At 51.7% G+C, this 14,645-nt stretch overlaps 1 protein-coding gene across 3 annotated transcripts; it reads left to right on the top strand.

The window, feature by feature from the left end:
* The first annotated feature begins 329 nt into the window (after window positions 1-329).
* On the top strand, window positions 330-9,351 carry SEC11A (SEC11 homolog A, signal peptidase complex subunit). Of its 3 annotated transcripts, XM_086620077.1 has the most exons (6): window positions 330-398; window positions 497-606; window positions 4,001-4,150; window positions 8,073-8,192; window positions 8,729-8,786; window positions 8,930-9,351. In XM_086620077.1, exons 1-6 carry the CDS (start codon window positions 348-350, stop codon window positions 8,978-8,980), a joined length of 540 nt encoding a protein of 179 aa, XP_086476203.1. In that variant the 5' UTR covers window positions 330-347; the 3' UTR covers window positions 8,981-9,351. The 3 variants fall into 3 exon arrangements, with proteins under 3 accessions (XP_086476203.1, XP_086476205.1, XP_086476204.1); XM_086620079.1 differs by lacking the exon at window positions 4,001-4,150; XM_086620078.1 differs by lacking the exon at window positions 8,073-8,192.
* Window positions 9,352-14,645: the final 5,294 nt, after the last annotated feature.

Below are 14,645 nucleotides of genomic sequence, written 5' to 3'. Positions count from 1 at the left end.
AACTATTTATCGTACTGCATCCGCGCCGCTCGCCTCGGCGCGTTTCCATACGGACACTCGGTACTTTCTGCCCCGGCGGAGGGGCGCGAGGGATGGAATTCCGCGGGATTCCAGTGGCTCCCGCGCCGCCGCCCGTCCCTCCGACCCGCAGCGGCGCCCGTGCCTTGCCATGATGTTTACTTCCCAGTATCGCCAATAAAAGCACCCAAGGGTCCTGCCTGGGCGTCGTTCTTGGACGGGCCGCCGTGGCGCGGAGGGGCGGCGCCGGAAGCGGCGGTGACGGGCGCGGAAGCGGAAGCGGAGCCGAGCGGGCGGGCGGGCGGCGGGAGGCGGCCTGGGTGCCGGCGATGCTGTCGCTGGACTTTCTGGACGATGTGCGGCGCATGAACAAGCGGCAGGTGCCGGCGCGGGGGGCGGGGGGGTCGGGGCGGGGGGGTCCCGGCCGGGCGCGGGCTGCCGCCGGCGGAGGCTGACCGCCCCCCCCCCCCTCCCCCAGCTGTACTATCAGGTGCTGAACTTCGGCATGATCGTCTCGTCCGCCCTCATGATCTGGAAGGGGCTGATGGTGGTGACGGGCAGCGAGAGCCCCATCGTGGTGGTGCTGAGGTAGGGCGGGGGGGGGGGGGGGAGAGCGGCGGAGGAGGAGGAGGGGTTCCAGAGGGAGGAGGGATGGGGCAGCTGGAGGCCTTGTCCCCAGTGACACTGGGGTAACGCTGACGGGGAGGTGGGTAACGAACTGGCTGATGATAAGAATCCCAGAATGTCAGGGATGGGAAGGGACCTCAAAGGATCATCGAGTCCAATCCCCCTGCCGGAGCAGGACCACCTAGATCAGATCACACAAGAACGCGTCCAGGCGGGTTTGGAACATCTCCAGAGAAGGAGACTCCACAACCTCTCTGGGCAGCCTGTCCCAGTGTTCTGTCACCCTTACTGGGAAGAAGTTCTTCCTCATGTTTAAGCAGAACCTCCTGTGTTCCAGCTTAGATCCATTTCCCCTTGTCCTATCATTGGATGCCACTGAGAGGAGCCTGGCTCCATCCTCATGACAGTCACCCTTTCCATATTTATAAACATTAATGAGGTCCCCCCTCAGTCACCTCTTCTCCAAGCTAAAGAGACCAGTATAGCCCAGTACAGCTCCCTCAGCCTTTCCTCAGAAGGGAGATGCTCCACTCCCTTCATCATCTTTGTGGCCCTGCGCTGGACTCTCTCCAGCAGTTCCTTGTCCCTCTTGAACTGAGGGGCCCAGAACTGGACACAATATTCCAGATTCTGCCTCATAAGATAAGGCAAGATGCGCAGTGGAACAAGGTGAGGCCCTTGATCCGAGGGGCTGGAGCACCTCTGCTATGGAGACAGGCTGAGAGAGTTGGGGCTGTTCAGCCTGGAGAAGAGAAGGCTCCGGGGTGATCTTATAGCAGCCTTCCAGTACCTAAAGGGGCTACAGGAAAGCTGGAGAGGGACTTTGGACAAGGGTGTGTAGTGACAGGACAAGGGGCAATGGCTTTAAACTGAAAGGGGGAGATTTAGATTGGATATAGGGAAGAAATTCTTCACTCTGAGGGTGGTGAGGTACTGGAACAGGTTGCCCAGAGAAGTTGTGGCTGCCCCATCCCTGGAAGTGTTCAAGGCCAGGTTGGATGAGGCTTTGAGCAACCTGGTGTAGTGGAAGGTGTCTCTGCCCATGGCAGCGGGGTTGGAACTGAATGATCTTTAAGGTCCCTTCCAAGCCAAACCATTCTATGATTCTATGATTAAGTTTGATCCCAGAAAAATCTTTTATCGCTACCTGAATAGGTCGAATCTGATGCAAAAGATCAAAAAGCTTATCAAAGATTTAAAAGCGAAGGTTAATCCGTCAGGATGGGCAACAGTAGAGGACAATCGAGTCATACTTCCCTTTAGGATACGATGGATGTCACTGAAAACAGAGCATGGCAAAACTCGTTGGGGAACCGAAGCTTTAGACAGTTCTCTCTCTAAGCAAATAACAGCCTGAAGTTTATTTCAAACTGTGAAAAACGTGGTTAGTAGGTGTGAGACCTGTTTAAAGAATAACTCAAAGGCAGATAACCGGGTAAAGTTTGGAAACATTGGCAAAGGATGTGTCCCAGGTCAAAATTGGCAAATAGACTTCTCGGAATTGCCTAGAAAAGGGGAATATAGATATCTGTGAGTATTAACAGATACCTATTCCGGGTGGCCGGAAGCATTTCCCTGTTGGACTATCAAAGCCCAAGAAGTGACTAAAGTTTTGCTAAGGGAAATCATCCCTCGGTTTGGAGTCCCTGAAGTAATCTCTTCAGACAGAGGCCCGCACTTTGTGTCACAAGTAGTACCATCTGTTAATAAATTTTTAGAAATCGAGTGGAAATTGCATACACCTTATCACTCCAAGCAAGCGGGCAGGTGGAGACAGTGAATCACTTAATAAAAACACAACTAAGCAAAATTTGTCGTGAAACCAGCTTGATTCTTAGTTACCTCTGTAAGAACCCGTGGTCCAGCGCTCATGGCAGAGCTGGCCTTCCCATCAAGGCCAGTAGCACTCCCCGCAGCAGAAGCTGTGGCAGCACAATGTGGCAGGGCACTGGCACCTCCCGCCACGCCTGTCCGTGGGTCTCGCTGCTGCTGCCGCAGCTGTCGAAGGACGTGGGGAGTCCTGGTTGGTGCCAAGGGAGTGGAAATGTTTGAGGTGCCAGCACATGAACTCAGGTGATGCGAAGGAGTCGCTGGGTTCTTGGAAGGGGCTCGCTGAAATGCCCAGTGAGCGTTGTTATGTGTCACGTTGCACCCTCAGTTATCCACTAACTCCTCTTTTGCAGCTGCTTGTTTTTTGCCATGTCCTTCTAGTGAGCTGTAGCATGGCCGGGAAGAGGGGAGCCGAACCCCTTTGTACACGTGGCTGGGAAGGAAGGATATCGCTCTGTAACTGGATACGTTTTAGGTGTTGCACGTCGCCTTCGCAGAGCCGCCGTGCAGCAGGTCCCACCAGTGTTGCTCCCACCCTCCTCGTGCCTGGGACAGATCCCCGTGGCCGGAGTTCTTGGGTGGCCATCGGGTGCTGACCCCCCCAGACGCCGTGTGGGTGTTGCACGGAGCCTGTCCTGGGGCCTGTCTGTGCGTTTCTACGTCAGCGCTAATTACCCCGTGCCGTTTCACAAAACTCCCACGAAATAAAACTGACTGGCGTTCCTTTTCCCTCCGTGACGGGTCTGTGAAGGCCAGGGGAGAAGTTTCACGCTGTTGCTCCCAGTGAGGAAGACAGGGGCCGTTGGGTCACGTCCCTTCCTCGGTGATGTGATCTTCTGTTCTGAATAGCAGCTTCTGCGCTGTCTTGAGATGAAACGGGAGGTGTGCGGTGCTTAAAGTTCACCGTCTGGCTTTGCACTGCGTTATTGACTTGAAATTAGGAAGGTTAAGGATTTTGGAGCGATTGCCATTTACAAGACAGGAGGGCAATAACTGGAGTAGCAGTGCCTGAAACGAGATCGTTAAGCGAAGCGATGAATCACAATAACAAATTTTTAGCACGGCCGTCTGTCCGTTCCAGATGGGAATACAAAAGCCTGTGTGCTTTCAGTGCTCTGTTTGTAAGCATGATCTGTCTACCTGCGAAAAACAAAAATAAATGAAATGAAGCTTCTCACCTCTGCAGTTCTGCCAGTGTAGCCCTACCAGCAGAGAGCTCAGAAGTCGAGAAGATACTGCTCGTCGTGAGCCTTCTTGTTATGAAGAAAGCAGAAAGCTTTCCCTGTTTGGTGGGCTTTTAACACCAGCAGCAGCTGGCAGAGCTCTTCTCCCAGCGAATCTGAACTGCTGGTAGCGTGGGGATCGAAAATCTGAATGCAGCAGAGGTTAGACATGTGCCTGGTCTCCGAGTCTTAGGAGCTTTAAATTGAGGTTATCGTAAAATTTTGTCTTCAAGAGCTAAAAACTCTGAAGCCTGCTTCTGAGCGTTCAAATATTGTCCAACTGCTCCTCTTCTCTTTTTCAGTGGAAGCATGGAGCCTGCGTTTCACAGAGGAGACCTCCTGTTCCTCACGAACCAAATTGAAGATCCAATCAGAGTGGGAGAAATCGTGGTCTTTAGGATAGAAGGAAGGGAAATTCCCATCGTCCATCGTGTCCTGAAAATTCATGAGAAGTATGTCGAGCATTTGGGGGATTGTACTGCAGATGCTTTGTAAATTGTGGTTTTCCTCGTCTCCTTGGGTAAATCAGTGGGTGGGGGGCATCAGTAATGGGTACCCAGGTGCTGTAGGAAGGAGTGACAGGGAAGTTTCAGACAGATGAAATCCGCCCTCCTTGGCTTACTTGTAAAGATCATCCAGCGTTATTCCCAAGCTGGGGAGTCTGTGCTGATATCCTGGATCCCCTGTGTCACTTAATGTCTCCTGTGCCATCATTTCCATCCCAGGCTGCTGTGCTGATACCCTGGATTCCCCGTGTCACTTAATGTCTCCTGTGCCATCATTTCCATCCCAGGCTGCTACGTACTGTTGCTGTGCTGTCTCCTGTAGGTATGGCTGCGTTTGTGTGTGTGAAGTGACTCTTGTTTGTCGAGGTTGAACTTAGGGAAGAAGGGAGTTTTGTGTGTCACGTGCGTTATTTTAAACCTTATCTTTACACTCCTGGTTCCTGCTGTCCCGCAGAGAAAGGCTGTTTCTTTGCTCCTCTGTAGGAACTGGTGCGTTGTTGCCCGCGGAGCCTGCGTAAGCGCCGTGCTCTCCGTGTGCTGTTCCTTCTGCCAGCGTTCAGCAGGCTGTGTGTTGGAAGGAACGGAGCGCGGTCGCTCTGGTGTGGTTGCTGAGCAGGGTGTAGTTTCCCAAGCAAGGCTTCCTCTGCGGCCGTGAGCCTTCCTAGTTTTCTGGTCGGGCAAGATGCAACTGTGACTGCTCCAGGCCAGTCTGTGGGAATACAGACCAGCCCCACGGGGCGTTTGAGTGAAAACTAAATCTTGAGCTGAATCCCTGGTTCTTCAGGCCAGCTCTGAGAGGGCATCAGTTGGATGGGGTCCCAGCATCTGCTTCTGCTGAGTAAACGCCCGCCGCGGTATGAATGAGCTGGAGCTGTACCAGCACCCACAGACCTGTTCGTAGGTTCAGCAAATCACTCGTCTGTAAAGGTGGCATTTGAGGACTGCTCTGGTCAAGTGAGGTCAGTGGGAGAGAGAAGGTCCCTTCCCCCAAGCATCCATGGCAGCCACAGCTGTCGGGACGTCTGGACCATTTGTCTGGCCCAATGTCAGGGTCAACCAGCTTTGTGCACATAAATAGTCCAGCTGAAATCCTGGCTAGGAGAGAGCAGCACCCCTCCCAAGAGAGCAGATTCTTTGCTGTTGGGGTTTATTCCCTAGCAAAAACGTTGAACAGTGTCGGTTTGGAAAGTACTGTTCTTTGATGCCGCTGGTTTGAAAACGAGGTCGGTGTACTTGGTAAATTTGGTATCTAACATCGCACGTGCACATTTTGGGATGTCTTGGGAGCTCTTCTAAGGGAAACACTACTTTCCTTCTCCCCCGTTGTGTGCTAAAGCTTGGGCTGCAGGGCTGCTGCCTGGGCTGGTGGCTGAAGAGACAAGGAAGGTCAGGCTCTTCTCTCTCCGCTCTCAGCCGGTGTACGGGAAGGAGAAGCAGGAACGTGCATTCTGTGCGGCAGTTCAGCTCCAGATATTCTCCACCCTTCTTTTTTTTTTTTTTGCCTGGCTCTATTCTCAGCACTAGGTCTTTAAGGTATCCAGCACTTTTTCTTTGTTTAAATGTAACAGGACCATAGTGCCAGGCCTTCATTCTGGGAAGTAAAGCCATTCTCCAGTGGTTTAGGTTTCATTTAAATAAAACAACAAAGCCAAACCTGATCTCTGCGTTAGGAAAGATAAAACTGAAAAGTACCTCCTGTGACCTGAAGCTGGGCACTGAAGGCAGGACTCTGAGGTATCAGTTGCTTCTTTCACTAGTTAAAGAATATTTTTTGGGTGCCAGTTTGGAACTCAACAGTGTCCTCTGAACGGCTGGAGTTTCCCATTTCTTCCTGTAGTGATGGACTGAATGACAGCTGGGAAACGTCTCTGTGAGAGCTGACGGAAGGATCCAACGAAGGAAAACTGAAACCCGGTTCTCCGTGATTTTGGGGCGACTCGGGCTCCAGTTCACATCAGTATTGTTTCAGTGGGAAAATGTTTTTTTACTTGCTAGTCTTTTCTTCTTTGTTCTGAGCAAAATCGAGTTTATTTATTGCTAAACACAGAGTCTGCGGTCAAAATGTATTTAGTGTTTCGGTGCAGGACAGCCAGACGAGATTTCATTCACCTTTCAGACAGCAGAGCAGCTGTGCTGTGGGCTTCTCGTGCTGGTGCATGATAGAGCGTTGCGCTGCTCAATAAGATGGTGTGCTCCTCGGCCATCAGTCTTCAGAGCTGAAACTGCATTATCTGCACCTGTGGGTGTCTTCATCTTTTTCCAGACTGTGTCTCTAAGCTCCTGGAGTGTTTGCTGTTCCCACGCTGCGAGCCAAATGGGCTTTGAAGGAAGACGTGTTCTTTTTTCTTTTCCCCTTTTTTTTCCCCTTCCAAGCTTCTCCTGTCAAGTAGCACACTTGGGGAGTCTGTGCTGATATCCTGGATTCCCTGTGTCACTTAATGTCTCCTGTGCCATCATTTCCATCCTAGGCTGCTGTGCTGATACCCTGGATTCCCCGTGTCACGTGTTGGTATTTGGGCATGGTAAAGCCTCATGAGCTCTGAAGACCCGTGTTGCATTCGATTTGATGTTCAGCTGAGTAGGCCAACAGCATCAAGCCAAGAGAACGCTCCCGCTCGGCATCTGCCTTCAGGTGCCGCAGGGAGGTGACGGTGGCCGGCCGATCCTTGCGTGGTGGCACGAGCTGCTGCTTAGAAGCTTGCCTTGCTGGGTCCAGCAGGCTGAGTGGAAGTGACTGGGGAAGGATGCATGACGTGGTGCGTAAAGCTGGAGCGTAACAGCAGGTGTTTCCAGGTCAGAGCAAAGGTTCATCTGCTCCAGGATCCTGTTTCTGACAAGCTAATTTGCCTCAGGACGAATTAAAGACTAGAGAGAGCGTGTAGTGATAGTTCTCCTGCTTTCTACGTGTTATGATTTCAGGCACAAAGTGACGGTTCTGTTTTAATAGCTCCCTTTTCTTTTCTCACATGGAGTATCTGGTCACTCTTTTAACTGATGTAATTTTTTGGCATCCAAAACATCCTTCCAGAGAGACGTGATTTAGTTTGCAGTATGTTAGTTAAGCACAGCATCTTCTCTGTCTTCTTTTAACCTGTACCCTCTGAGTTTCGTGTGATGCCCTCGTGGTCTCGTGTCAGAAGAGGCAGCGAGAAGCTGTGTGATTGTGGCTGTCTGTGTCGTTCGTGTTGGCCTGCCGTCGTATCTCCCATTAGTTCTGTCTTTTCCAGGCTGAAGAGTCCTGGTCTGTTGTTTCTTGTATGGAAGCGGTTCCAGACCTTGTTACCCATTTCTCAACCTTTGCCAGTTCTTCTCTCCATTTCAAAGAAGGATGTAGGGGGTTCAGAACTGCACAGAGCACTCAGGATGTGGGCACATCGTGAGTTCATGCAGTAGTGTAATGGTATTGTTTGCTTTGTTCTGCCTCCCTTTCCTAATAGCTTCTAAGTTTCAGCTTGCTTCTGGCCACTACTGAGTAGAACCATGTGCTTTAACCTCGAAGTCTCATTTTGAGTGGTAGCACGGAGCCCAGAACTCAACATTTGTACATGAAGCAAGAGAAGCATCAGCAGAAGAGAGGTCAAAAGCAAAGCGGCCATAGCTGTGCCTTTTCTAGAAGTGGCTCGTTCTGCTGGTTCTGTTCTCAAACTCTGTCGGAAAGCTTGGCTGGGGCCAAAACTCATTCTTTCATTGGCAGTTTTTTTCCCAGACCATCTGCTTTCCACCGTGTTTGACAGAGCTTCCCTTCTCCATCCTGCTGGAACACGTAGGACACGACTGCTTCCGATACCTTGGCGTTAGTCTCTCGTTCTAGAAGAGCTTTTAGTAAGTTTTTTTGCTGGGCCTCATCTGGCTGTCTCGTCTCTGCCAGGCAAAACGGTGACATCAAATTTTTGACAAAGGGAGACAATAACGCCGTTGATGACAGAGGGCTGTACAAACGAGGGCAGCACTGGCTGGAGAAAAAGGACGTCGTCGGACGAGCGAGAGGGTGAGTGGAGCTGAAAAAGACCCGGCTTTTTACCCTGCCCTCCCCCAGTGCCATCTGCCAATCCCCCTCTCCTCTGGAACTCTCCCCGCTGGGTTGTTGTGACTCGCCTGGAAGCGTTGCAGAAGGTACCGTGGAGAGTTGAAAAACAAGGGTGGTTCAGTTCTGAGCTTGGCGTGAGCGGAGGTGTCCAGCTGCAGCCGCATCCCGAGGCTTCCCTGCTGGGTGGGCACCGCTGCGAAGGCAGGGTGTGCTCAGGTGTGATCAGAGTTTTCATGGAAATTGGTCTGCGAGGCACGGCCTCTGCGGGCGAGTGACACCTGAAGCAGGCAGAGGCTAAAACACGCCCCGGGGCTGGGTGTCACTCAGCCCCCACTGCCCTGGCTTCCCTGCGTGGGAGGAACAGGTCCCAAGTCTGGTGGGACTTGGTCATGGCTGTAGCCCTCAGCATGCTTGAGTGGCTACAAGCACCAGGGCAGGGCTTCTCCTGTGTGCACCCGTAAATACTGTTTGTTTTAATAAAACCTTTCTTCTCGTAGATTTGTGCCCTATATTGGAATAGTGACTATCTTAATGAATGATTATCCCAAATTTAAGGTAAGAGCTCTTCCATTTTCTACCTGCTTCTCCCACCCCAGCTAAAATTCCGTCATGAGAGCTTCAAGCAGAACCGTTTGCCCTGTAGGTTTGCTGCTGTTTAGATGCAAACATACCCTCTTGTGCATTCTCTTCTTTTACAGTACGCCGTCCTCTTTTTACTGGGTTTGTTTGTGCTGGTCCATCGAGAGTAGCCCGTTGCACTGAAGTACGAGGTGAAGGTGCCATGGATTTTTTTAGGTGAACGTTTGAAGTAGACGATGGTCCGGTGTGCCGGGAGGAAGAAGAAAACATGCATTTCAAAGCTTCTTGCCAGTTTGGGTTTATTTTGTTTTTTACTGCGTAAGGGCAAATGTTTGTCACAGTATTTCCAATGGTTTGTCACATTTTAGCATTTTTAGTGAGTTTTTATATTAAAAATTTAAGCCAAACTGTTCGGTGTTTATACTTTGAAGCTGAGCTTCCTCTCGAAGTGCCTACAGGACTGTGTCCTCTAAGTCTGTGCCTCTGCTGGGCAAGTGTGACCTCTCCCTGTGCTGACTGAACTGTCAAACGGTGAGCTGTGGAGGTGATGTTTTTTTCCAACTCAGAACTGGAATAAAGATTTTGCATCTCTCCCGGTATGAGCTCTGCCACGTTCTTCGTTATTGCCCCGCTGAGTGCAGCCTCGGTGCCCGGTTTCCCTGGGGCGTACCGGGGCTTTGCCGTTGCAGATGGGCTCCTAGAGCCTGGTGAACTTGTCCTCTCTTTACAGAGCAATAGCAGCTGCTCCTCTCGTGTCTTTTTGGAAAGGAAGCAGGCCTGAGCTGTAAATCTGTACAATATTGCTATGTTTCTGTAAACCACACTGAAGTCATCTCCTTAAAGACTGCAAGGTGTTTTGGGCAGAAGATGGCAAAGGATTATTCCGTGCATAAGCTGTTGTTGCGGCGCTGGGTAACGGAAGGATTGAGATGGGAAATATCCGTAGGTATTTGACAGGGATGATTTGGTAGGATGCAATAGTAAAATTTGCTTAGTTTTGGAAACAGGTTTTAGGTCTCTCATGATCCCTGCAGACCGCCGCGTCTTACAGCCCACCTGAAGCACACAGGAAGGCCAAGAGGTCTGAAAGAAGAAACCACTTGTCAACACGTGCAACTGCTTTTTTTTTTCCCAGGCTTCTCATTCAGGACAGTGATCCTGCTTGTGTAGGTGTGGTGCCGGAGCAGAGCCCAAGCAAGAGGCTCTGCAGTCACTGGCTTCTCTACAAATCTGTGCCACCTGCACTGAGCGAGTGACAATTCCAACACCACCGCGGTGTCTGTACTGACTCATGAAACATTTTACTTCCCCTTCAGCCTGGAGAAGAGAAGGCTCCGGGGTGATCTTGTAGCACCTTCCAGTACCTAAAGGGGCTACAAGAAAGCTGGAGAGGGACTTTTTACAAGGGTGTGTAGTGATAGGACATGGGGCAATGGCTTTAAACTGAAAGAGGGGAGATTTAGATTAGATCTAAGGAAGAAATTTTTCCCTCAGAGGGTGGTGAGGCACTGGACCAGGTTGCCCAGAGAAGTTGTGGCTGCCCCATCCCTGGAAGTGTTCAAGGCCAGGTTGGATGAGGCTTTGGGCAACCTGGTGCAGTGGAGGGTGTCCCTGCCCATGGCAGGGGGGTTGGAACTGGATGATCTTTGAGGTCGCTTCCAACCCAAAGCAGTCTGTGATTCTCTAGGGCAGATCTCCCCAGGAGCAGGCAGTGGGAGCTCGGGGCTGCCCGAGCCCTCGTGCGGTTTGCCAGCAGGTTCCCTTGCTGGGACAGCTTCCCCCTCGGCAGCAGGAGCCTGTCTCCTCCCTGCCCGTGCTGTCCCTGGGTTAGCAGCTCTCCTCTCCATCTCGCAATGTCTACAGACAGTTCAGAGCTGTGCCACTGGTTGTGTCCACGGGACCGTTTTCTTCACTGCTCGGTCGCTGGGCTGACCCGTGGTGTCCCAGCGCAAGTAGAGACAGCTGGTTTAACTGGGTGGTGTGTTCCCTGGGCAGGATGAAGCGAAAAATCATCTTGTGTTTGAGACACTAAAGAGTTTACAAACAGCTCCAGCCCCTCGTGCTGAACCTCCAGCCTGTGGCTCTCGAAGTAATTGGTAACAAAAAATGGTGACAAAATCCCCCTCTCCCGCTCCCAGTGCTGGAGCCCTTGCCAAGGGAATTTGGATACAAGAGTTTCTCCAAAGCGCTGGAGTCGCAGATGGGATGTTTTGTCCAAAGCCAAACCTGGGCAGCAGTGAGGGAAAACAAAATCTCTCTTGGAGAGCTGCCATGGCTGTGGAGCACCTTCCTGGGGACTTGGAGCAGCAATTCTGCCTTTGCAGGTAGCACTGAGGCTGTTTCCATTCCCTGCTTTGCCTTTAGCTTAAACTGGTTTTGTGCATAAATTGTTTTTTAGCTTGGTCTCACATCAAGGACTGAGTTGAGCTCTTGTGAAACCTGCTAATCAACACCTTTCGGTGAAAACTCGCTGAAAGTGCTGCTGTTGCTGTTCCCTGAGCCCTCTCACTTTCACACCTTTTTGCAAAAATCTGAGCGCGCAGAAGCAGTTGTGTTACTGTCACTGGGTTAATTTAACAAAAAAACCTAAAATACAAAGGATTTGTGATTGTAGGGGGTGCAAGGATTCGCTCTTAAAGAGCATCTGCTGAAGCCTGGTTGCTGGCAGCAGGTGCCAGCAGGCAGTGCAGCTGAGGACACTGCTCGTTGCCAACGTGGGCGCAAACCCACGCTTGGGCACTGGCAGGAAGGTGTGCCTTTCCCAGCCCCGCTCCAGCATGGTGCTGTGTGAAGTGACTGGGCAGGAAGCGCTTAGAAAAGTGCAGGGTGGTTGGGGTGAAGGGTGGGATGGAGCTCGCTGCAGCCCAGCTTCAGTGGGCTGCTCTCTTCTGGGTTTGCAGGCGCTTTGAGAACAGAAATGGTTGCCTTGGGTCAGGGGCAGCAGTGAGAGATTTGGGAGCTCGTCACTATGGCCCGTGTTCTGCCTGTTCTCAGCTCAGCGTAGCCAAGAGCGTGGTTCCGTGTTACCTGCAGTCGTGAAAGGAGGTGCTGGCTCTAATTAGAGCGAGGATAAATAAGCAGCTCATCCACTCACAGCTCCAGCACCCACCAGCTCCCCGCACCGCCTCCCACATCACCTCCTGCATCCCAGTAACGCCTTTCCTGCCACGGTGGGAAGAGAGGGTGCTGGGGACGAGCCTGCCCAAGCTGGAAACTGAGGACGTGGGGGCAGGATGACGAAGAGTTGTCGCCGGCTCCGTCCCCGCCAGACTTACTCTGTGTTGCTGAGCAGAAAAGCTGCCGAGCGTGCAGGATCTCCAGTTCAGCCGGGTGCTAAGCTGGGATGTTTGGCGAGTGCTGCTGTGCTCCCACAGAGCCAGGGGTTTTGCTGTTCGAACTTGATGTGTCTTTGGTTTTTATTTCAGTTTTCTTCTTTTTGCTAAAGGTGAAGCTGTCTGGCCAGCTCCAGCAAAGCCTTTGAGACTTCAGGCTTAGGAAAGACGGAGATCTTTGTGTCACAACAGGAATGGGATTTGTTTGTAAAGCGTGTGGGTGTTGAAAGGTCTGGTTTATAAAGGAGAAAAAAAAAAAAAAGAAAAAAAATAATCTGCCAGGGCTAAGATCGCTTCTGTCTCTGTTGTGGTTACAGCCAAACAGAGCAGGTTTTCTGGAAGGCAATTTCATCACTTAATTACTGTTCAGTCACATCCGCAGTTGGGGGCACAGATTCCTCCATGGGCAGGAGCTGTTCCGCAGAGCAAATCGACGCCGGGCTGTGTGTGATCATGGCGAAAATTCTGTTGGGCGACTCTTCGTGTCAAAGCTAAACGCGTAAGCGGAAGCGTGATGATGGACGGGAGGTGAGCTGTGAGGAGCGATGTGCTCAGTCCGAGCTCCTGGAGACCAGGGCTGCCTTTGTGTGTTCATGATGCTTGAACGCACGGTTGTTGGTTGAACGCTCGTAGGCACTGCACTGATCATCCAGATCTGTCGCTGCGGGTTGCCTGGGGGGGGTTCTAGGGCTTGGACTGGTCAGGTGATCCATTGTGAGCGTTCTTGAATGAGACCAGGTCGTCTCGTGGTGGTTTTCCTGCCCTTAAAATCAGAACAGGTCAATCGTATTTTTCCTGAGAAGAATCTGCAAGGCGGTGTCTTGTCTGTGGGTGTTATAAAACACCTTCCTGCTGGAGAAATGCATGGATGCAAAGCCAGCGCACAGCTCCCAGAATGGGCTAAGCTGGTTGGCCAAGAGGAGAGGTGGCTTAGGCAGAGGGTGTCACTTGGGGATGGCACCTGGGCTGGGGCAGGGGAGATGCAAAGCAGATGTTCATGTATCCCAGGCTGAAGACCCACACGATGTCAGTGACTCAGTGGCTGAATCAGATGAGGAGTGTCCTGGTTCCAGTCCTCAGACTACCAGGTGCGCCTGGGTGATGCCAGGAAGGCACGGCCATCGCGGTTCCCATCAGCGTCAGCAGGTCCTGGCGGTAGCTGGTGCGTAGCTGATGACTGGTCTGACCATCTCATCGCTGGCTGCTGGGAAAAGAGAAATAGCACCTACGTTGCATTTTGAGGCAATTTAATAGCTTCCTGCCCTTTTTACCTTCTCCCCTGCCTTGCAACACTTCCATCCCTTTGTCGTTGGCACCCGGCCTCTTCAGCTTGCTCGCCCATCAGGAAGCAGCAGGTCTCTGCAGAGGTAGCTCCACCAGCCTGACACGTGCTGGAGTCAGCACATGGGAAGGGGCATGGTGCCTTTCCTGGTGGATCTGCCTTGGTCGGTCTACTCAGCCATAACCAGGTGGATTCCTTGCTGCTTGGTAGTCCGCCCAGCCATGGGGAGCCCCTCTTCATGGTATCGGCTTCTCTGCTGCTGTGTGCTCATCCCTGCTTATCCCTCAATTTCTGGAAAAAACGTACCAACAAACAAACAAAAGCCACCAGCTCCTTCATGCATACTCCTGGGTCCCCGTGGAGCAGGGCCTGCTGATGTGCTGGGTCCTGCTGGCTGAGCCATCGTGTGTTAAACCTGGTCCTGCTCAGGGGAAAATTCATACACATGTTCAGTTCTAGCAGGTCCTTTGCATGCTTGATCTAGCAGAGCTCCCTGCACCTTGGGGGAAAGCAGGTATCTCCACGGAGAAGAACAGCCTAATCAGGGATGGGCTAGAAATGCAACCCCCGTGATCCGGGACGGATCACACGCACTCCTCGTCTCTTGCTCCCTCTGCCCAGCTCCTCATCTCTGGACTTTTTTGCTCCTTCTGTTTAATAGTTTAAAAACACTGCCTGGAGCTCTCTCTGCCGAGCGTCTTGGTATCACCTTCCCCTTCCAATCAGTCCTCCTGCCATGGGAAGTAACCTTGCAGGGTTTCGGTTTCCAGAGAGACAGAAGTAAAAATAATGTGGAGAAAACGAACTTTAATTTCTCTGATCCTCAATTCACTCAAACTGGGATGTCAGGTTTCTGCCACGTAATTCTGGTTCGGACACATCCAGGAGCCAGGCCTGGATTTTCCTGCAAGAAAAGAGGATTTTGTTACTCCCAGTCTTCTCGCAGAGCAGTTGTTTGTGCTGCGCCCAGTGGGTGCAGGGCGAGTGGGAAACCTCGGGGCAAATCACGACTCGTTTACGGCTTCAATGAAAATTGGAAAAGAGTTGAAAACGAGATGTGTGAGATCTCAAATTTTGTCTTTTATAAACAACTGTCGTTGCCCGTGGCCGAGTGAAGGTAACAGAGGGATTTAATACTTGGAAACGAGACAAATGCATCGAAACAGACCCCCGGGGCGGGTGGCAGGACTTCAAATTTGACCTGGCTTTGGTGAAGCAGTG

Source organism: Tauraco erythrolophus, chromosome 14 (genome assembly GCF_009769465.1).
Source record: "Tauraco erythrolophus isolate bTauEry1 chromosome 14, bTauEry1.pri, whole genome shotgun sequence".
Classification (NCBI taxonomy): domain Eukaryota; kingdom Metazoa; phylum Chordata; class Aves; order Musophagiformes; family Musophagidae; genus Tauraco; species Tauraco erythrolophus.
This window is presented reverse-complemented; position numbering and strand designations above follow the sequence as displayed.

What these genes read in the sequence shown, in the direction of transcription:
- SEC11A (XM_086620077.1), top strand. Translation starts at nt 348, where the DNA reads ATGCTGTCGCTGGACTTTCTGGACGATGTGCGGCGCATGAACAAGCGG. An exon ending in GGCGCATGAACAAGCGGCAG is followed by an intron (nt 399 to 496) that starts GTGCCGGCGCGG and finishes CCCCTCCCCCAG; the next exon opens with CTGTACTATCAGGTGCTGAA. An exon ending in CCCATCGTGGTGGTGCTGAG is followed by an intron (nt 607 to 4,000) that starts GTAGGGCGGGGG and finishes TCTCTTTTTCAG; the next exon opens with TGGAAGCATGGAGCCTGCGT.